The sequence below is a fragment of the Odocoileus virginianus genome, chromosome 23, assembly GCF_023699985.2.
Source record: "Odocoileus virginianus isolate 20LAN1187 ecotype Illinois chromosome 23, Ovbor_1.2, whole genome shotgun sequence".
In the NCBI taxonomy this organism is placed as follows: Eukaryota; Metazoa; Chordata; class Mammalia; order Artiodactyla; family Cervidae; genus Odocoileus; species Odocoileus virginianus.
In genome coordinates, this window is record NC_069696.1 from 6823307 (window position 1) to 6845317 (window position 22011).

The following is a 22011-nucleotide window of genomic DNA, read 5'->3' on the forward strand; positions in this document are numbered from 1 at the left end:
ATCTGGAATCACGCTCATCCTCTTGCTTAGTCACTAAGACACATCCGAATCTTATGACCCCATGGATTGTAGCCCACCAGGCTCCTGTGTCCATGGGATTTCCCAGACAAGAATACTGGAGTGGGTTGCCATTTCCTTCTTCAGGGAATCTTTCCGACCCAAGGATCGAACTCACATCTCCTGCATCTCCTGTATTGGTGGGCAGATACTTTACCACTTAATCCACACAAGTGGTAAAGAATCCACACAATCTTGAAATACAGACATACAAAATACCCCTGCCAAAATGCTATAAGGAAAAGAACTTTATGTTTTAAATGTTCAAGACAATTGAGCAGGTAGTTGCCCGATCGAAGGGGCTCAACTGCACGTCATCAATAAAAGGCAAATTAAAACCATAATTACGTACTAGTACAGATCCAATGGATCAGAGGATGTGATGTAACAGGAAATCTCACTTGCTGCTGGTAGGATATGAGATGGGCATTATTCATGGACGTTGAGAATATGTACTGCATTGACCCACCAATTCCATTCCTGGATAGATGCCCAGCAGAAAGACAGGCATGTATGCACCAAAACCAGAGACAACCCAAATATCTGATAACACCAACAAATACATAAAGTTCAGTTCAGTTCAGTTCAGTCGCTCAGTCGTGTCCGACTCTTTGCGACCCCATGAATCGCAGCACACCAGGCCTCCCTGTCCATCACAAACTCCCGGAGTTTACTCAAACTCATGTCCATTGAGTCAGTGATGCCATCCAACCATCTCATCCTCTGTCATATCCTTCTCCTCCTGCCCCCAATCCCTCCCAGAATCAGGGTCTTTTCCAATGAGTCAACTCTTCGCATGAGGTGGCCAAAGTATTGAAGTTTCAGCTTCAGCATCAGTCCTTCCAATGAACACCCAGGACTGATCTCCTTCAGGATGGACTGGTTGGATCTCCTTGCAGTCCAAGGGACTCTCAAGAGTCTTCTCCAACACCACAGTTCAAAAGCATCAATTTTTCAGCACTCAGCTTTCTTCACAGTCCAACTCTCACATCCACACATGACCACTGGAAAAACCATAGCCTTGACCAGATGGACCTTTGTTGGCAAAGTAATGTCTCTGCTTTTTAATATGCTATCTAGGTTGGTCATACATAAAGTTAGGCTGTAGTTATACAATGGGATTCCACTGCACTGAAAATGACTGACACAGCAGTGTGCAAAACACAAACCTCCAGACAAATGCTGGTCAAAGGAGCCAGACACAAAAGCAATTACAAAAGTCAGATTAATGACCACCTTGTGGGGGGGAAGAAAGTCTTCCAGGGTGCCACAGTGCTCTCCTTCTTGACAAGGGTGGTGTGATTTGTCACAAATACCTCAGTAACCATCACTCCTGCGTATATATCAAAAAAAAAAATGAAAGCACTAATTCAAAGAGATACATGTGCACCAATGCTCACGGCAGCATTATTTACAATTGCCAAGATATGGAAGAAACCTACATGTGCATCAACAGATGAACAATGGAATACTACTCAGCCATAAAAAAGAATGAAATCCTGCCATTTGCAACAAAGGTGGACCTATAAAGTATTATGCTTAGTGAGATAAGTCAGACGGAGAAAGACAAACACAAGCCAAGATGTTATCACTTATCTATGGAATCTAAAAAATAAAATGAATGTATGTATCAAAACAGAAACAGATTTACAGATGCAGAGAACAAACTATTGGTTACCAATGGGGAGCATGAAGAGAGGAGGGGCAAAATAGGGGAAGGGGATTAAGGGATACAAACAACTACATTTAGGGACTTCCACAGTGGTCCAGTGGTTAAGAATCTGTCTTGCAATGCAGTGGACACAGGTTTCATCCCTGGTTGGGGAACTAAGATCCCACATGCCACAGGGCAACTCAGCCCCTATGCCACAATTAAGACCTAGTGTGGCCAAATAAATAAATATTAAAAAAATAATTACGTATAAAATAGATGGAAACAAGGATATATTATACAGCACAGGGAAATAAAGTCACTGTTTTGTAATAACTTTAAATGGATTATAGTCTATAAATATATTGAACCACTATGTCATAAACCTGAAACTGTAAATCAACTAGACTTAAAAAAAAAACCCAGAAAATAAAAAAACAAAGAGAATAAACAGGAGGAGAGGAAATGATGGTGAAATATGTCAAACAGAAGAAAACTGCCTGAATGCAGGCTGTGCCTGAGGGGGAAAGTGGAGTTAAGGAGATTTTTTTAAAAGCTTATTTGTACAGCAATAAGAAATATCTAGTGAAGAGGACGGAATTATGTAGGAGAGAGAGGAAAGAACTGGTAAACTGATGTCCTGACGTGGATGAGAAGGGACGATGACCTGGAGGCGGGAAGGGCCTCGGTCAGACGCATGGCTGGTGTGTCTCAAGTCACGACGGGGAAGGGTCTGGATGTGGATACAGGCTGGAGTCGACGGAGTGGAGGGAGCTCTTCTCCTCTTCCCCTGGTTTCTGCTTTCTTAGTGAGACAGAAGCCAGGTCATCAGCGGAGAGTGAGCACGGACAGGAGGGACTGGAGGTGGAGGAGGGAGGTGGAGGAGGGAGGACCAGATGTGCCTTCCAAGAGAACCAGAGAGATTCTTTATTAATTTGGAGGCACTAGATCTTAGTCGTGGCATGGGGGCTTAGTGATCTCATGGCATCCTGACCAGGGATGGAACCGGTGTCTTCTGCAATGCGAGGAAGATTCTTAACCACTGGACCACTAGGAAAGTCCCTACATGTGGGCTTGCCAAACGCACAGGCTCGCATCCAGCCCATCCACCCTGAGATCTGAAAGTGAGAGCGGTCAGTATGGAGGGGTGTTCCTCCAGCCATGGTGGAGAATTGGAATTAACTTGTGTTGGGGTTTTGCCAAGTAAACATGATGAACAGACAGGACAACAGGAAAGCAGTGTATGCAAGTGTGTAAAGACAGTGATGTGCTGTGGAGTTTACACTAGGTAAGGAGTGAAATTTGGAAAACTCAGCAGTGGCCACAAGACTGGAAAAGGTCAGTTTTCACTCCAATCCCAAAGAAAGGCAATGCCAAAGAATGCTCAAACTACCGCACAATTGCACTCATCTCAGACACTAGTAAAGTAATGCTCAAAAATCTCCAAGCCAGGCTTCAACAGTACATCAACTGTGAACTTCCAGATGCTCAAGCCAGTTTTAGAAAAGGCAGAGGAACCAGAGATCAAATTGCCAACATCCATTGGATCAACAAAAAAGCAAGAGAGTTTTGGGAAAATATCTACTTCTGCTTTATTGACTACGCCAAAGCCTTTAACTCTGTGGACCACAACAAACTCTGGAAAATTCTGAAAGAGATAGGAATACCAGACCACCTGACCTGCCTCTTGAGAGATTTGTATGCAGGTCAGGAAGCAACAGTTAGAACTGAACATGGAACAACAGACTGGTTCCAAATTGGGAAAGGAGCATGTCAAGGCTGTATATTGTCACCCTGCTTATTTAACGTATATGCAGGGTACATCATGAGAAACGCTAGGCTGGATGAAGCACAAACTGGAATCAAGACTTCCAGGAGAAATATCAATAACCTCAGATATGCAGATAACACAAACCTTATAGCAGAAAGCGAAGAAGAACTAAAGAGCCTGTTGACGAAAGTGAAATAGGAGAGTGATAAAGTTGGCTTAAAACTGAACATTCAGAAAACTAAGATCAAGGAGAGTGAAAAAGTTGGCTTAAAACTGAACATTCAGAAAAGTAAGATCATGGCAAATAGAGGGGAAATAGTGACAGACTTTATTTTGGGGGGCTCCAAAATCACTGCAGATGGTGACTGCAGCCATGAAATTAAAAGATGTTTATCCTTGGAAGGAAAGTTATGACCAACCTAGACAGCATATTAAAAAGCAGAGACATTACTTTGCCAACAAAGGTCCGTCTAGTCAAAGCTATGGTTTTTCCAGTATTCATGTATGGATGTGAGAGTTGGACTATAAAGAAAGCTGAGCGCCCAAGAATTGATGCTTTTGAACTGTGGTGTTGGAGAAGACTCCACACCTTGGGTCCCTTGGACTGCAATGAGATCCAACCAGTCCATCCTAAAGGATATCAGTCCTGAGTGTTCATTGGCAGGACTGACGTTGAAGCTGAAACTCCAATACTTTGGCCACCTGATGTGAAGAACTGACTCATTTGAAAATACTCTGATGCTGGGAAAGATTGAGGGTGGGAGGAGAAGGGGACAACAGAGGATGGCATGACAGAGGATGAGATGGTTGGATGGCATCACTGACTCAATGGACATGAGTTTGAGTAAACTCCGGGAGTTGGCAATGGACAGGGAGCCTGACGTGCTGCAGTCCATGGGGTTGCAAAGAGTTGGACACGACTGGGCAACTGAACTGGAGTGAAATTCACAATAGGGGTGGGGACGGTGAAAAGGCAGCAGGGTCATTGCCCCATCTGCAGGGTGGGCACCTTGCATTCAGAGTACCAGAGGGAAGGAGCGGGAAAGTCAGGAGGCAGAGGTCAGAAAGTGGGATGCTTGGGGTTTGTATCTATGAAAGAGCTGCTGTTACTGGTGATGACTGGGCTCAGGCAATGGCCATGTGGACCAGAAAAGGTCAGGCACCAAGAGCCCTGGGTGTGAGGAGTGGCACCCTGTGAATGAAAACAGTCACCAAGAGTCAAGACAGGAGCAGTGATGGCGCAAGGGAGGTCTGAGCCAGGGGCTCACGTCTTCGAGGATCTGGGGGAGATGCCTACCGTCAGGGAAGAGAGTGGCTGTTAACCTAGGATGCGGTGTGCTTCACGGCTGAGGGATGAAGAAGACATGACCCCACCTCCAGGCCCAGTGGGAGGGAACCTGGGAGGGAAAACTCTTGGGAGGCCTTCAGAAAAGCAGCGCCCTCGGGTAAAGTCAGGGCCAGGTTAGAACAAGGAGGTGAAAGAAAGATCTATAGAAAACGGGAGGATCTAGCAGACCTGTGGGGCTGTGTCTTTTCTCTCTTCTAAAACTGAGCCTGCAGACTAAAGCACCCTGGCATCAGCGCGGGGAAGACTCTGCTTTGGTGGAAGGGGCCTGTGGATAAGCTTCAGGGGGGCCATGATTTGGGAAATGGCAGGCAAGTGCATGGGTATGCATTTAGCAGGGGGGACAGGGAACCCTGAGACTCTCAAGGGGGTCCTGGACGGAAAAATGGCCAAGAACCACTGGGTTACTGCTGCTGCTTCTGCTAAGTCACTTTAGTCGTGTCCAACTCTGTGCGACCCCACAGACGGCAGCCCACCAGGCTCCTCTGTCCCTGGGATTCTCCAGGCAAGAATACTGGAGTGGGTCACCATGTGCTTCTCCCCATTGGGTTAGAGGGGTTTCTAACTCTCTCCCTCCTCTCCCCCTCCTCTCTCCCTTGGTGATTTTGCTCTGATGCGCTCTCAGGCCTTCTCCTGTTGAAATCTTCCTCACCCTCTAGGCCATCTCTAACCTGACCACCCCAGAGAAGCCTTTCTCATCTCTCCTGTCATGCACACTTTGACCTTCAGTGGTCATGGGTTGGTCCATCCAGTCAACCAAAGTTTACTGCTGTGTAGTTGTTCAGTCATGTTCAACTCCTTGCGACCTCATGGACTATATGTAGTCCGCCAGGCTCCTCTGGCCATGGGATTCTCCAGGCAAGAATACTGGAGTGGGTTGCCATTTCTTTTTTCAAGGCTTATATACAGAACCCAGGGAAAGGTGGACGGTATGTACACTGAAACCGTGCACACTTTGCGTCACCTCCTCTGAGATGGTTACAGTGTTAAATGTTGTTCTTATGGTAACCTTCATTCGGAGACAGACAGCAAGTTTCATAGACTGATGGTTGTAGTTCAGCGGACCTCCGAGGACAGAGCCCCAGAGTTCAAACACCTGCCAAGTACTGGATAGTAGCTGGGCATTAACAGAAATGACTCAGACCCAGGCCCTGTCCTTCTGGAGCTCTGCGGGCTGGTGGCGGAGACAGATGGGCTGTCTAAAATAAGAGGAGCGGACAGAAATTCAGACAGTGGTGAGGGAGAAGAGAAGGGCAAGCACAGGCTCACAGAGCAGGTGCCCAAGAGTCGCGGGCCAAGGAGTGTGGGGAGAGCACCAGGGTAAAGAGAAATTACAGCAAGATGAGGTCTGTGCAGGGAACACGAGTCTCACACAAGCCTGTTAGGACATTCAGTCCACCGAACGCGGGTCCTAATTCACATTTTCTGGCTACTACCTGAGCTCCTAGAGGGCACAGACCTGCCCTTGGTGGAGACAGGCTATGGGCTGGATAAACAGTGAATGGGTAAACTCCAGGGTATGTGTCCAGGCAAAGCCCCAGCACAGAGGGCCTCAAAAGTCAACCCCCTTCCTTGGTGGTCCAGTGGCTAAGACTTCACGCTCCCAATGCAGGGATTCTGGGTTCAATTACTGGTCAAGGAACTAGATCCTACATGTAGCAATCAAGAGTTCAAATGCCACAACTAAGACACAGTGCAGCCAAATAAATAATTAGAAAGAAAAAAAAAAAACAACTCAGTCCCCTTTTGAGAAGAGAAGGTCATGTGTCACATGTGCTTTGATCAATTCCTCCCAGGATTCCAGGGAAGTGCAGCCCTGCTTCTGCTGAGATACCAGTGGGAGGCTGGTGGGGCTCATCAAGGGCCATATGTCACAAGTCAATGTCAGCAGCAAATGATTAACTCGCACCAGGAAGAGAAGTGTGGACGTTATCACAATGTACACAGCGGTGCTGCAGGTGACCACCACAGGGCTCACCCCAGAAGAGCGCGGCGCCTGGACCACATGCCAGGCTGGGGGCCCAGGATGGGCCCGGGGGAGCTGCACCCCGCACCCCCCAGCTCATCCCACTGCGAAGGGGCCCGCAAGGAAGAGGTGGGTCGTCGAGCTAGAACGACTGGGTCTGAAGCCCGGCTCTGCTATCCAGCGGCTTCGTGACTTCAGCAAGTTACTTAAATTCTCCGAGCCGCGTTTCCTCCTCTGTAAGAAGGGCTCAGTGACAGCCCTGCCTTGGGGGACGTTCATGAGGGTAAAAGGAGCTGAGAGTCAGACCAGTGCCTCACACACACTAATATAACTCAATGCTATCAGAGTTGCATCTATACCAGCCAGCATCCAGCTCTCCATCCATAGGGATGCTGTAGGACTCCCAGGCCTCTGGAAATAAAACCTGAGGATTCAGAAGACCCCAACCCCCTCCCCTACCCCGGAGCTCTGCAGCTATAGAATAGGAGCACCTCCACCTGGAAGCAGGGTCCTGACAGCCCCATCCCACACATTTAAGTACTTTGGCCATCGTTCAAAGCCCTCCAGCAAGGAAAGGAGGAGACTTAAAAGACAGAATCTTGACCCCTTGAAGAGGAAGTCCAGTACCCCAAGCCTGCTCTCCACAAAGTGCAGGGTGTTCGGAGCAGTGGGGTGCACCCCCACCCCCACCACAATGACAACCCCCAGTGAGAAGCCTAGGGTCAGGCACAGCAAGCCCTTGCCGCAGCCCTCACTCCTGGTCACTCCCAGGCCTTAGCATCACCATTTCTGCAGCTCTTCCAGACCCCAGCTCCAGCATTCCACCCTCTAACCTCCACTTCCCACCTCCCAGCTCACTCCCTGGATCATAAGACAACCTGCCAGGTGAAACCAATGAAGAAGGGCCATCAGCATCAGCCCAACGTGATGCCAGTCTGCCAAGCTCCCCCAAGTTCCTTGCCTTCTGGGTCCTTGGCCTCTTCCTCTCCCCTTTTCTCAACCAGCTCTGCATCTGCTCGGTTCCCTCAGCCCTGTCCTGGCTTCCTACCTTTTCCCCTAGCCCACGGAGGGGGCCCAGCACACCCTGAGAAGTACAGGTGTCCACCCCTTCCAGGCTCCCCCCAACAAACCTCGGCCAACCAGCCCCTACAAGGACAGTTATGCCTTAACGACCCAGGACTACCGGTGCTCCCTGGACCTTTCCCTATGTGACTTTCTCCACTTCCTCATCCTTCCTCCCTCCCTCCATCCACGTGGGTCAAGTCTCAGGGCAGGAAAGAGTCATCCAGCTCCAGCCACAGTCCCTGCAGCCAGGACCCTGATGGGCCAGAAGTTATCCAGGCCAGAAGTCCCTCCCTCCTTTCTAAGAGCGGCCACCCCATCCATCACAGACCCCTCAGATGTCGACTGGAAGAAGTTGCTGTGGGTCAGGGGACCTCCAGGCTGAGACCTGGAAGGAGTCAAGGGAGCAAAGTGGGGGTGGGGAGGGGGCGACTGACCATTACCCACCGGAATCCACTCTGGGGGTTCCTGGGGTTGACCAGGATGCAGTCCCACGTGCGGTTGGGAGAGTTCTGGAACAGAATCAGCTGCCCTTCCTCTTGGACCCGGCGGCGTGAGTGGTAGTCCTCAACGGCCACCTCCTTCACCCGGAATGGGTTCACAAACAAGTTGGTGACGCTGCTGAGGGTGTTGACCAGGCGGCCGAAGAACTGCATCCTCTGGGGGGCCGGTGGGGAGGCCCCACCACCTTCCCCCTCGGTCTGGAAGAAAATGGAGTCTCGGGTCAGCCGGGCGCGCTCTCCCATGCCCACCTCACCACGTGTGGCAGCTTCCTGCACGGCACCCCGCTGGCTCCCCACCAGTGCTGTCCCCCGGATCCTGGGCCTGGAGGGACCTGGAAAGAAGAGGGGGAAAGAAAGAGAAACAGCACTGAGTGGGACAGAAGGGGGGCTGATGGAAAGTTCCAGAGCTGCCACTGTGCACAAGCGAACAGTGCCGTCCTGCCTCCCAACCCAGTTTCCCCAACAGAGACTCAGTTTCCTCATCTGCGGTGCAGGGCTGCCATGATCACAGAAGGCGGCAGCCGTGAACACACGTGACCAGCGACACTTCCCTGTGCAAAAGGGGTCGGGGCGGTTCTCACTCTGCAAAGTATGGAATCGACTTTTGGGAACTCAAAGAGCTTGGCGTGACTCCTTTTGAGTCCACAAACAAAACCAGTGTCACCTCTCCACTGGATGCCACAAGGAGACCAGGGTCACCTCACACTCCATCAGGGCCATTTGTCTCAAATCTTCGGTGGGGACTTTCCTGCAGTCGGACTAAGCACTTCCACTTCAGGGGACACAGGTTTGATCCCTGGTCAGGGTAGTTAAGATCCGCATGCCACCAGGTGCGGCCAGAAAATAAAATAAAAAATAAAACCTTCCATGCCTGCTGTCTCAGGCTTCCCTTGGCCTTCTGAGAGAACACAAAAGCACGCTCCTCAGAAATGAGCGTGACCATAAAGACTCAGAAGGAGTAGCACAGGTTTGCGTGGAAATTCTGTTTCATACTCACAGGGTCACACTGTCTGCCATGGAAATTGTTCCCAGTTTGGATGACAGAATTAGATGTTATTTCCTACGTTCCCAGAAAACACCCTACCTTCCTCAGGCAGTGCCACCAAATTTCTGCCTCTGTGCTAGGACGACACCTGGCAAAGGGCGGGTGAGATGCAGGACACAGTGTGGGTGTCCTGGAGGAGAGTGGGCACTCTGGTCTGTGTACGGACGGAGGACCGACCGCAGGCATGATAGGAAGAGTAAGAGGCCTACAAAGAATCATCAAAACAGGGAGGTAGGGTCAGTAATAATCTCCACATCAGGAGATACTAAGCCCTTACAAGGCAGTAGGCCCTGAGCTAAGTAAGCACTTAGCAGTCTCCCTTAATTCTCACAAACCATCTGAGGCAGATGGCCCAGGCACAGAATACAACTCTGGAGCAAAAGTGCATTCAGATCCTGTCCTCACCACTGACCCTGGGTAAGTTACTCAACCTCTCTCTAAGTCAGTTTCCTCAACCACAACACGTGGACCACAACTGGGCCTAATAATAGAACCTCAGTTCAGTCGCTCAGTCGTGTCCAACTCTTCGGGACCCCATGGACTGCAGCATACCAGGTTTCCCTGTCCACCACCAACTCCCGGAGCTTGCTCAAACTCATGTCCATCGAGTCACTGATGCCATCCAACCATCTTATCCTCTGTTGTCCCCTTCTCCTCCCACCTCCAATCTTTCCCAGCATCAGGGTTTTTTCCAGTGAGTCAGTTCTTTACACCAGGTGGAGCTTCAGCTTCAGCATCAGTCCTTCCAATGAATATTCAGGACTGATTTCCTTTAGGATTGACTGGTTTGATCTCCTTGCAGTCCAAGGGACTCTCAAGAGTCTTCTCCAACACCACAGTTCAAAAGCATCAGTTCTTCGGCACTCAGCTTTCTTTATGATCTAACTCTCACATCCATACATGACTACTGGAAAAACCATAGCTTTGACTACACAGACCTTTGTTGGCAAAGAAATGTCTCTACTTTTTAATGTGCTATCTAGGTTTGTCATAGCTTTTCTTCCAAGGAGTAAGTGTCTTTTAATTTCATGGCTGCAGTCACCATCTGCAGTGATTTTGGAGCTCAAGAAAATAAAGTCTGTCACAGTTTCTATTGTTTCCCCATCTATTTGCCATGAAGTAGTAGGACCAGATGCCATGATCTTCGTATTTTGAATGTTGAGCTTTAAGCAAGCTTTTTCATTCTCCTCTTTCACTTTCATTATGAGGCTCTTTAGCTCCTCTTCACTTTCTGCCATTAAGGGTGGTGTTATCTGCATATCTGAGGTTATTGACATTTCTCTCTGCAATTTCGATTCCAGCTTGTGCTTCATCCAGCGCGGCATTTTGCATGATGTACTCTGCATATAAGTTAAATAAACAGGGTGACAATATGCAGCCTTGACGTACTCCTTTCCCAATTTGGAACCTGTCCTTTGTTCCATGACAGATTCTAACTGTTTCTTCTTGACCTGTATACAGACTTCTCAGGATGCAGGTCAGGTGGTCTGGTATTCCTGTCTCCTTGAGAATTTTCCAGTTTGTTGTGATCCACACAGTTAGAGGCTTTAGCATAGTCAATGAAGCAGAAGTAGATGTTTTTCTGGAACTCTATTGCTTTTTGATGATCCAACAGATGTTGACAATTTGATCTCTGGTTCCTCTGCCTCTTCTAATTCCAGCTTGAACATCTCAATTCTCAGTTCACGTACCATTGAAGCCTCACTTGAAGAATTTTGAGCATTACTTTGCTAGCATGTGAGATAAGTACAATTGTGCAGTACTTTGAACATTCTTTGGCATTGACTTTCTTTGGGATTGGAATGAAAACTGACCTTTTCCAGTCCTGTGGCCACTGCTGAGTTTTTCAAATTTGCTAGCATATTAAGTGCAGCACTTTCACAGCATCATCTTTTAGGATTTGAAATAGCTCAGCTGGAATCCCATCCCCTTCACTAGCTTTGTTCATAGTGATGCTTCCTTAGACCCACTTGACTTCGCACTCCAGGATGTCTGACTCTAAGTGAGTGATCACACCATCATGGTTATCTAGGTCATTAAAATCCTTTTTGTATAATTCTTTTACGTATTCTTGCCACCTCTTCTTAATATCTTCAGCTTCTGTTAGGTCCTTACTATTTCAGTCCTTTATTATGCCCATCTTTGCATGAAATGTTCCCTTGGTATCTCTAATTTTCTTGAAGAGATCTCTAGTCTTTTCCATTCTATTGTTTTCTTCTATCTCTTTGCATTGATCACTTAGGAAGGCTTTCTTATCTCTCCTTGTTATTGTTTGGAACTCTGAATTCAAATGGATATATCTTTCCTTTTCTCCTTTGCCTTTTGCTTCTATTCTTTTCTCAGATATTTGTAAGGCCTCCTCAGACAACCATTTTGCCTTTTTGTATTTTTCTTGGGGTTGGTTCTGATCACTGTCTCCTGTACCATGTCATGAACCTCTGTTCATAGTTCTTCAGGCACTCTATCAGACCTAATCCTTTGAATCTACTTGTCACTTCCACTGTATAATCATAAGGGATTTGATTTAGGTCATACCTGAATGGTCTAGTGGTTTTCCCTACTTTCTTCAACTTAAGTTTGAATTTGGCAATAAGGAGTTCATGATCTGAGCCACAGTCAGCTCCCAGTCTTGGATAATAGAACCAGGCAGGTAGTAAATATTCAGCACTAGCCCTCTTTAGTTCCATCACCCCTCTTTTACAGATAAGGAAACTGAGGCTTACAGAACATGATTAAAAAGCTTTGAAAAGACTGTAAAGTTTTATAATGTCTTTCCTTTTAAGATATGTGAGCAGACTGTGAGTCAGTTTCTTCTCCTTTAACACAAGGACAACACTCCCCTCTCCTATGTTGTAAGGATTAAATGAGCATCTCATGAGAATGCTTAGACCTATCCTATGTCAAGATCCTTCTTTCTTCCACACTTGGGAGTCGAAAGGACAGAGGAGCTGGGGCACCTACAGCCAGGGGAGCGGGGCGGGACACTAAAGACAGCCAAGGGGACTGGATTCCAAAAAAAGAATCCCCCAAAACGGAACACACAGCACACACGTCACAGTGCATTATAACAATCTTTGTTTTGACACAGAAATGGAAGCAATTTCAGTATCCAGCATTAGGGGAATTGTAAATTATGACCCATTTACCCTAGAGACACCATGTGGTCAGTAAAAGTTGCTGCTGTGAAGATCATAACAACTCAGGAAAAGCACGTGGTGTTGTCATAGGCTCAGTCCACCCCACTGTGCTCTTCAGGGCTGCAAGCTCGGCCTGCGAAGCCCCTGCCTCCCCCTGCAGCCTCTCCCTGTCAGTCCCTGCTGTTGGCTCCAAACTGTCCATGATTCCAGAAAACAGTGTTGTTTCACACCATCTTGCCTGTCTGCACTGCTTAGTCTACCTAGAATATCTTTTGTCTCCATTTCTAGCTGGAACACTTCATAACACAAACCACATCAAGCACATGTGTACCTCATTCTGTCCTCTGGCCCCGTTCCAAGACCTCTGCACATATTAATCGTTTTCATCTGCACCAGCACCTATGAAATTGCTACCATTGTTATCCTCATTCTTTCTACACATGAGACAAGCAAGAAACAGTGAGGTAAAGTAACGGGCCCAAAGTCACACAGCTAGTAGGTGGAGGAGGGAAGCCCAGCTGGGCAGGCTCTGGAGACTGAGTTTCTTAAGGGTGGGTACTGGATCTTTTCACTTCTACACACTCAACCGTAGCACAAGACTCAGCCCAGAGAAAGTTTGTTAAGATATAACTTAACTGAGTAAAAATTATGCAGAATAAACAAACAAAATTGATAGAAAACATTCCAAAATACTAAAGGCAGCTGAGAGTATTAGGTTTATGAGCAATCCCCCCCACCTTTATTTTCCAAATGGTAATGAGTCATATTTTTTAAAGAAAGTAGGAATATAGGCTGAGCCCCTGGAGCCTGCATCTGGGGAGCTGGAGGGAATGTGGGGGTCAGGCCTGGCTTAGAGCAGCTGCATAGCTTCCCAGAAGGCAGGCCGAGCACCAGGAGTGCTCGCTTCTGGTGTGAAGAGAGTGGGGGCGTCAGGAGCACCCAGCACCCAGGGCCCACCTGGGTTAAGGAGGAGTCACCATGGGGGTCACGCTTAATGGAGGGAAGATGCCCCATCCCCAAGGAGAGCCCCTGTCCTCAGGGTCCCAGGGTCAGTGGCAAGGGTGCCCCCCTACACACACTGTCAGCAGCCTGGCCCCACAAAGGACAGACTTGGCCCTCCTCCAGTCTTCCAGGGTAGGCGTGAGGATGAAATGACACAGCAGAGGGAAAGTGGGACGCCAGCCACTGTGGGCACACAAACAGTGGCCACTGTCATCACGAGGTGGAAGAGAGGAAATGAACACCCTGGGCCACATCCTGGACCGATCGTAACAGGCCGGCCTCATTTCTGTCCCCTTCTTCCCGTCCCCACCACCTCTGACCCCAGAGCCCTGGTTCTTTCTGGTACAGCTGCAGGGACGGGTGCTGGGCTGGGGAGCAGTTGCCACTCTAAGTGTGGGGGACCCACGTGCAGCCCCTCATCTCAACCTCCCACCCACATCCCCAACCCCCACCTGAACTGCCCTCCTCACCTTCACCTGCCCCAGAGCCTACTTTCAAGACAGGGCTGTCAGACAAGTGAATAAACCCCTTCTAGACCTTCAAGACTCACTTTACCTTCCACCTCCTCTAAGAAACATACCTGGTGCCTCCCTTCCTCCCAGCCCCGGGTACCTTCCTCTGTGCCCTACCCTGCCCAGTACATGCCCAGTGACCACTTCTCCTGGGATAGTGATAGAGAATCTGCGGGCTGGGGGGCCATCCCCTGCTTTATATTGGTTTATCCAAGCACCTAGCATACTGTTCCTGCCTCACAGTGGGCATTTCATGAATGTTTGGTGGATGAATGAGAAGAAATGAATGAACCACCTGGAGGTCGGAGGTGTGGTGGGGGGGCCCAGTCCCTCTGTGGCACCCCTCCATCCTCTCTTCTCCCCACGCAGTGGTGACAGACCACATACCCCACTCCTCACCCACTCTGACCACGATAGAAACCTTCAGAAGCTCACCCTGGCACCAGGGGAACCTTGACAGGGCATCTGCTGGGCTTGCATCTGGAAAATTCGGTGTTTGAAGCTGAGCTCATTCATACTCCAAGCAAGGAAATGCGTCAAGCTTGCTGCTGGACCAGAGAAGCAGGGCAGCGGTCCGGGAGGTACGTGCCAGGAGCCCAGAGGCGCCCCAGCCAGGAAGCTGACCTCACGGGACTGGCCACATGGGGGCTTCTGGAAGCACATGCGGAACTGCTTGAGTTGGAAATTGGGCTTTGCGAGTCCTGGCTGCTTATGACAGGATGTCCCGTGATTGGAACAACTCGCACAGGACAGCCTCCTGTGTGGCCAATGTCACCCCCATGCCCTGCTCTGGCTGGATGGTACGAGAACACGGGGTCAGATCAGAGCACCCCACCTGCCCTGACCCCCACGGAGTTCCTTCCTGCAGCGCTCACCATCTGCGCCTCCCAGAGCACGAGTGCACCACCACACGCTGGCCCACGGCATGTACTCTCTTGGGTCCACCTCGCTTTATGGCTGGCAGGAGCTTTTCACGTTCTGTTAGCTGCCTCGGAGGTCGCAAACACCCATGAGACAGGGGTAGTGCCATCAGGATCGCCGTTTGGCCATACCGGGTAACAAGGCCCAGGGAAAGGAAATGCGAGGTGCTGCCTGGCAGCTGGACTCACACCTTCTTCCTTGGACTCAGGACCCGCACACAGTGCACAGGTGCTCAATTAGTGCACGAGGAAAGACGGGATGAAGACAGGCATCAGGTCAAATGTCATTTCCACCTCCCACCAGAGCCTCTGGACCTCTGAGGCCGCCTCCAAACAAAATGTCCCTCTAAGGACATCCCAGGCAGTCCAGTGTGAAGAATCCACCTTCCAACATTAGGGTTGTGGGTTCAAACCCTGGTGAGGGACTAACTGAAGATCCCACATGCCTCAGAGCAAACTAAACCCAAGCACCATCCTAGAGAGCCCAGGCATGGCAAAGAAAGACCCTGCCTGCTGCAGCTAAGACCTGACACAGTCAAATAAATACATAAATATTTTTTTAAAAAACTCCCTCCAAATGCTCCCCCTGACCCCAGCTCATTCCAAACTCTTCCATAAGCCATCAAGGAACAGCGGAGGGCTAGCTCCCCTCACCTCGCACCCAGCACCCACCCTTTCATCCAGTGCCAAGTATCAGACACCTCACCAAATTTTAAGATAATGAGCATCTTCATTCCTCAAAACACTGATAAGAGAAGGTATGCTTCTCCCCAGGTCACACACAGCAAGCTGAGGCAAGGAGGTGATGTAATTTTCCAGGATCTGAACCCAGTTCTTTGGAATCCACAGCCCCAGCTCGTAGTCCTCGAGCTGCCTTCAGGACAAAGCCTGAATGGAACGTGGCTGGACAAGGTTTGATGAGCAGAGCCCTGTGCACCAAAAGCTGAGGTCCTCACAGAACAGTGCGCTGTCATTCATAAGACCCAGAGCAAAACGGCCTTTCCAGAATGGAAAAGGTATCTTTTTCATCCAATCTGTTTAGCTGCACAGCAAACAGCTAGAAGTGAACTGCCCAGAGCTGCTGCTGGAGCTCCCAGCACCGGAAACCCCCAGGACCTCAGGAGGTCTCTGGGCTGGTGGCGCGGTACAGGGTGACCCCTCTTATGATTCACTCTGCCTGTATTTACTGAGGACCTATTCTGTGGTAGGCATTGTTACAACACCAAGAACACACTAGTGAACAAAACAGACACAATCCCTGCCCTCCGAGAACTTCTTTTTAGAGAGGAGAGGGGGACAACAGAGGACGAGACGGTTGGATGGCATCACTGACTCAATGGACATGAGTTTGAGCAAACTCCGAGAGACTGTGATGGACAGGGAAACCTGATGTGCTGCAGTCCTCTGCAGGGGTTGCAAAGAGTCGAACATAGCAACTGAACAACAACATAATGAAGAAGATACATAGGCAAAATATAGACATACTGAATTCAGAATACTGATTAGATGTCAAGAAGAAAAATAAATGAGAGAAGGGAGATAGGATGCATCCAGGTGGGGGTTAAAACTTTAGATAGGGTTAACCAATCCTCACCAAGAACTTGACTCTGAATAAAGACTTAAAAGAAATGGGAGCAAAAGTCATATGGATATATAGGTGAAGAGTATTTCAGGCAGAGGGAAGAGAATGTGCAAAGGCCCTGGGGCTGGACCATGCCTGGTGAGTTCCAGGGATAGCAAGGAAGTCAGTAAGATCAAAGAGGTAACAGATAGCCAGGCAGGTACAGTGAAAGGAGAAGCTGTTACAGGGCTTGGAGCAAAGGAGTGACATTAACTCTGGCTGGATGCGGGATGCAGAGATAATATAGATAATACAGACAAAACTGTAAGGATCATCTTACAGTTTTAGGCAGAGCAACTGAAAGAAGAATACTGCCATTTCCCAAAGATGGGAAAGTGTGTGAGAGGGACAGATTTTGGTGGAGGGTGAGGGACGGGATGAAGGGGATGGATTGTTGTTGTTTAGTCGCTCAGCTGTGTCAGACTCTTTTGCAACCTCATGAACTGTAGCCTGCCAGGCTCCTCTGTCCATGGGATTTCCCAGGCAAAAATACTGGAGTAAGTTGCCATTTCCTTCTCCAGATCTTCCTGACCCAGGGATCAAACCCATGTCTCCTGCACTGGCAGGCAGGCAGATTATTTATCACTGAGCCCCACCAGGAAAGCCCAAAGGGGATGGATGGTGGTGGTGGTGGTTTAGTCACTAACTTGGGTCCAACTCCTGTGACCCCATGGACTGCAGCCTGCCAGGCTCCTCTGTCAATGGGATTTTCCAGGCAAGAATACTGGAGTGGGTTGCCATTTCCTTCTCCAAGGGATCTTCCCGACCTGGGTGGGGATTGAACCCAGGTCTCCTGTACTGTAGGCAGATTCTTTACCGACTGACCTACCAGGGAGGGGATGGATAGCTGAAGCTAAATACCAAGTACCTGAAAGGCCTAAGTTTGAGACACTGACGTAGCAACTATGTAAGTGTCAATCATTTAGGGGAAATGTCTGGAATGGGCTAGAGATATAAATTGGGAGTTGGAGTCAGAGTAGAAACAGTACTTAAAGCTATGCCACTGAATGAGATCAGCAAAAAAAAGAGAATGGACAAAACCAGGGAAGAGAACATTTAAGGCACAGAACAGTTACAACGCTCTCATAAGTCACACTCGCCAAAGTGAAGCTCCTCTCAACAGCACTAATTATTAGAGAAATGCAAATCAAAATGACAAGGAGGTACCACCTCACACCATTCAGAATGGCTATCATCAAAAAAACTACAAACAATAAATGTATGTAGAAAAGGGAACCCTTCTACATTGTTGACTGGAGTGTAAACTGGTGCAGCCACTAGGGAGAACGGTATGGTATTTCTTTAAAAAACTAAAAACAGAATTACCATATGATCAGCAATCCCACTCCTAGACACATACCTGGAGAAAACTATAATTCAAAAAGATACACGCACCCCAGTGTTCATTACAGCACTATTTACAATAGCCAGGTCATGGAAGAAACCTAAATGTCCATCAACGAAGGAATGGAAAAAGAAGATGTGGTACATATATATACAACGGAATATTATTACTCCACCATAAAAAAGAACAAAATAAAGCCGTTTGCAGCAACATAGATGGACCTAGAGACTGTATACTCAGTGAAGTAAGTTAGACAGAGAAAGACAAATATCATATGATATCATTTATATGTGGAATTTTCTTTAAAAGAGCGGTACAAATAAACTTATCTACAAGACAGAGGTAGGATCGCAGATGTAGAAAACAAACTTACAGTTACCAGGATTAAGGGGAGGGGAGGGATAAGCTGGGAGACTGACATTGATATATACACACTACTATATATAAAACAGACAATAAGGACTACTGCATAGCAGAGGGAACTCTATTCAATACTCTTAAACAAGACTGGAGATATATATATATATATATATATATATATATATATATAACTGATTCACTCTGCTTTACACTTGAAACTAACACATTTTAATCAACTACACATGCATGCATGCTAAGTCACTTCAGTCGTGTCAGACTCTTTGTGACCCTATGGACTGTAGCCCACCAGGCTCCTTTGGCCATAGGACTCTCCAGGAAGGAATACGGGAGTGGGATGCCATGCCCTCCACCAGGGAATCTTCTCAACCCAGGGATCAAACCTGTGTTTCTTCTGTCTCCTGCATTGGCAGGCGGGTTCTTTACCACTAGTGCCATCTGGGAAGCCCATAAATCAACTATACTCCAATAAAAATTAAAATTAAAAAAAAAAAAGTGAAGCTCATAACACAAGGTTTCCCCTTCACCACAGCTCCCAGTTTCTCCCTACACACACCCAGTATATATGTGCAAACACACACACATTTAAATTCCCCTTTCCTCTATCTCTTGGTGATGTCATTCTGCTGAGAAGGAAATTCCCTTTGGAGGTGACTGTCATTTAACAAGAAAGTAGCCCACAGAAGGGAGAAAAAGTGCCCTGGGCACTGAGACAACAGTAGGGACCCTTACAGAGCAGAGCAATCACCCCACAGACTCTGGTGTTTAATATAAAGTACTATATTCAAATTTCAGCTCCAACCACATCAATCAGTGTGAATCAGGCAGCTCAATTGCCTTTCTTATTATGTTAAATGGGAATAACATTGGCTAGAAGGTAGCCTAGAATACAGTAAACAGTTCACTAATATTTGTTAAACAAGGAGGAATGAATGAATACATGGTAAAAGAGCCCGACTCATGGCCGATGGTCAATAAATCTGCCAAATGCTAAATGAAAGACTTGTCTTTCCCTCCTTGATTTTTCATTTCATCCCTTCCCCTTTCCTGCTGATGACACAACAGCAAACCCATGCCATGCTGTTTACAAAGCTTTGCTTTCGACATTTTCTCAAATTTTGAACCTCATAGCAGGTTTAGGAGCGCAAGAAATACAATCCCCCTGTCACAGATGAGGCAACTGAGACTCAGACAGGAAACAGCCTACCAACTCCAGGAAATTTTTAAGGCAGGGACAATAACAAAAACACCGCATTCAGCTCCAGGGTGGAGCATCTGTGTTGCCAAACCAAACCTGCCTGACATCCTGTTGGGTGGGTAAGAGGGCAGGTGAGGGAAAGACTCAGAAGTTTAGGGGAAGGGAAAGTATTTGTTTTGGGGGTCATGTGAGTAGTGCATTAAAAAAAAAAAAAGGGCACAGATCCCTGTTCCACACCCACTGGCCTGCCTGTTGCAGTCACATGGTCACAAAGGTCACACACTTTCTGTCACCAGCTTCCAAGTCACCGGTGGGCACAGGGGGTGGACAGAGGTTTGGGGGACAGGGAGAACTCTGGGGTAACAGGCTAGTGGAGAGGATGGAGCACGCGGGAAAGCAGGCAGCGACGAAATCTGGAGGCACATGGGAGACGATAAGCAGGGAGAAGCAGGAGGTCAGAAAAGCGGATGCATGACAGAGAACACGGAGAGACAGACACAGCAGAGAGGTGAAGTGGGGAATCGGGCAGGAACACACTGAGGCGGACAAATCGAGAGCACTTAGAAAGGCACGGAAGGAAACTGCGGACAATGAATGGGAACCAAACTGAAAGCCGGGAGCACTAAGAGACGCAGAGTCGGGGGATGAAGGGAAGGGGCTGACTCAAGCAGGAAGTGAGGGATAGAGGAGAGACGCCCAGGGAAGACGCGCTGAGGAGGGGGTACCCAGGATCGGACCTGAGTCCCTGAGGGGACACAGGTTAAGAGATGAGACGGAAGCGGCCACCGGATGGGAGTTGGGGACGGTCGGGGATCAAAGGGTGGAAGCTGGAGGCACTGAGGGGGCAATCAGGGTTAATGGAGGACAGGCCTCAGGATCGGTGAACAAGCTGGGGGCCCGAAGGACTGTCCCGATGAAGCCCAAGGAGTCTGGGGCGTAGAGGTTTGGGAAAGGGCCCCCCCCTCCCTGGCCCCGCCTTCCCAGCGCCGTCACTCACCTCGGCTGACTCAGCACTTCGGCTTCCTTCCACTTCCGCAAACAGACGGGTCCAGGCCACGTGACAACCCGGCCGCTGCTCTCCGCCAATCACTGAAGCCTGTGCTTCGCGAGAGTAAGGCGGGGGCTGGGCTCCGCCATGTTTTATAACTGCCCAATGGAAGGGGCTCCCATCGCCGAGGGAGGCCGGGCTTTGGGCTAGAGCCAATCCTCGGCGGCGGGGCGTGGCCACGGCTGTGAGAGGAGAAAGGTCCGCGTGACGAATCCGGGGCAGACATGTTAATGTCGGGCCGGAGTCTCAGTGTTCTCGACCTCCTGAAACGAAGGCTGAACGTGACTTAAAGTACGGCTCGTAAAGATAAAAATAAAACCAGCAAAGATGTGCAGGGCATAACAAGCAGGAAACTGCTTTGATTTTGCCGTGTTCCTACAAGCTAAGGTTGCCAAATTTAGCAAATGAATTAAATTTGGGTTTCAGCTGAACAAAAAATGATTTTTTTTTAGTATAAGCAAAAAATCCTAGGTGTAGTTATGCTTTAAAAATTGTTCCTTGGTTGTTCCCGGCAGCCCTATCCCAAGACAATCTCAGGAAATATCTCAGCGCTTTTAGTAGAAACTTGGGCAAATGAAAGCTATGATAAACCCGGACAGCATATTAGAAAGCAGAGACATTACTTTGCCAGCAAAGGTCTGTCTAGTGAAAGCTATGGTTTTTCCAGTAGTCATGAATGGATGTGAGAGTTGGACCATAAAGAAAGCTGAGGGCGGAAGAATTGATGCTTTTGAACTGTGGTGTTGGAGAAGACTCTTGAGAGTCCTTGGACTGCAAGGAGATCAAACCAGTTAATCCTAAAGGAAATCAGTCCTGAATATTCATTGGAAGGACTGATGCTGAAGCTGAAGCTCCAATACTTTGGTCACCTGATGTGAAGAACTGACTCAGTGGAAAAGACCCTGATGTCGGGAAAGATTGAAGTAGGAGAAGAAGGGGATAACAGAGGATGAGATGGTTGGATGGCATCAGCAACTCGAATGGACATGAATTTGAGCAAGCTCTGTGAGTTGGTGATGGACAGGGAAGCCTGGCGTTGGACCCATGGGGTTGCAAAGAGTTGGACATGACTGAGCAACTGAACTGAACTGGGCAAATGACTTGGTCTCTGCGAACTCCTCATCTGAGAAGTAAGCACAGGGTTATTATGATGACTAGAAATAAATAAGACCGGGTGCCTGCACAATACTGGGATTTCAATAAATGACAGTTGTTATCATTAGTAATGCTGCGAATGCTTTAAAAAGAAGGGAGGAGGCTGGAGTTTAGTCACAGTTCTGCTTCTGACTGAATAGATCATGTCTCCTCTCCAGTCTGCCAGGCTTAGTTGGACAAGTTTTCTTCCCTTAACAATTCCCCAACTCTAGATCTAGATAAATTCTCCAAACTGCTCTCTGTTGGCCTGGGAAAAGTGATTGCTGTTTGGCATTCCTGTGAATAGAAAAATATT

The 22011-nt window shown here is 48.3% G+C and overlaps 1 protein-coding gene across 5 annotated transcripts in view; it reads right to left on the minus strand.

Annotated features, from left to right (window-relative positions):
* PLA2G6 (phospholipase A2 group VI) overlaps positions 1-20790 on the minus strand; it is a 56706-nt gene extending 35916 nt beyond the window's left edge. Inside the window, exons 1-3 of one of the 5 annotated variants that reach the window (XM_070453315.1) lie at positions 20511-20782; positions 8653-8687; positions 8300-8553 (exon numbers count right to left, since the gene is read on the minus strand). In XM_070453315.1, the coding sequence (XP_070309416.1) occupies positions 8300-8508 (209 nt within the window). In that variant the 5' untranslated portion in view covers positions 8509-8553; positions 8653-8687; positions 20511-20782. Of the gene's footprint in view, positions 1-8299; positions 8688-20510 lie in introns of all 5 variants that reach the window. The other 4 variants (XM_070453314.1, XM_070453313.1, XM_070453316.1 and 1 more) reach the window with 4 other exon arrangements.
* Positions 20791-22011: the final 1221 nt, after the last annotated feature.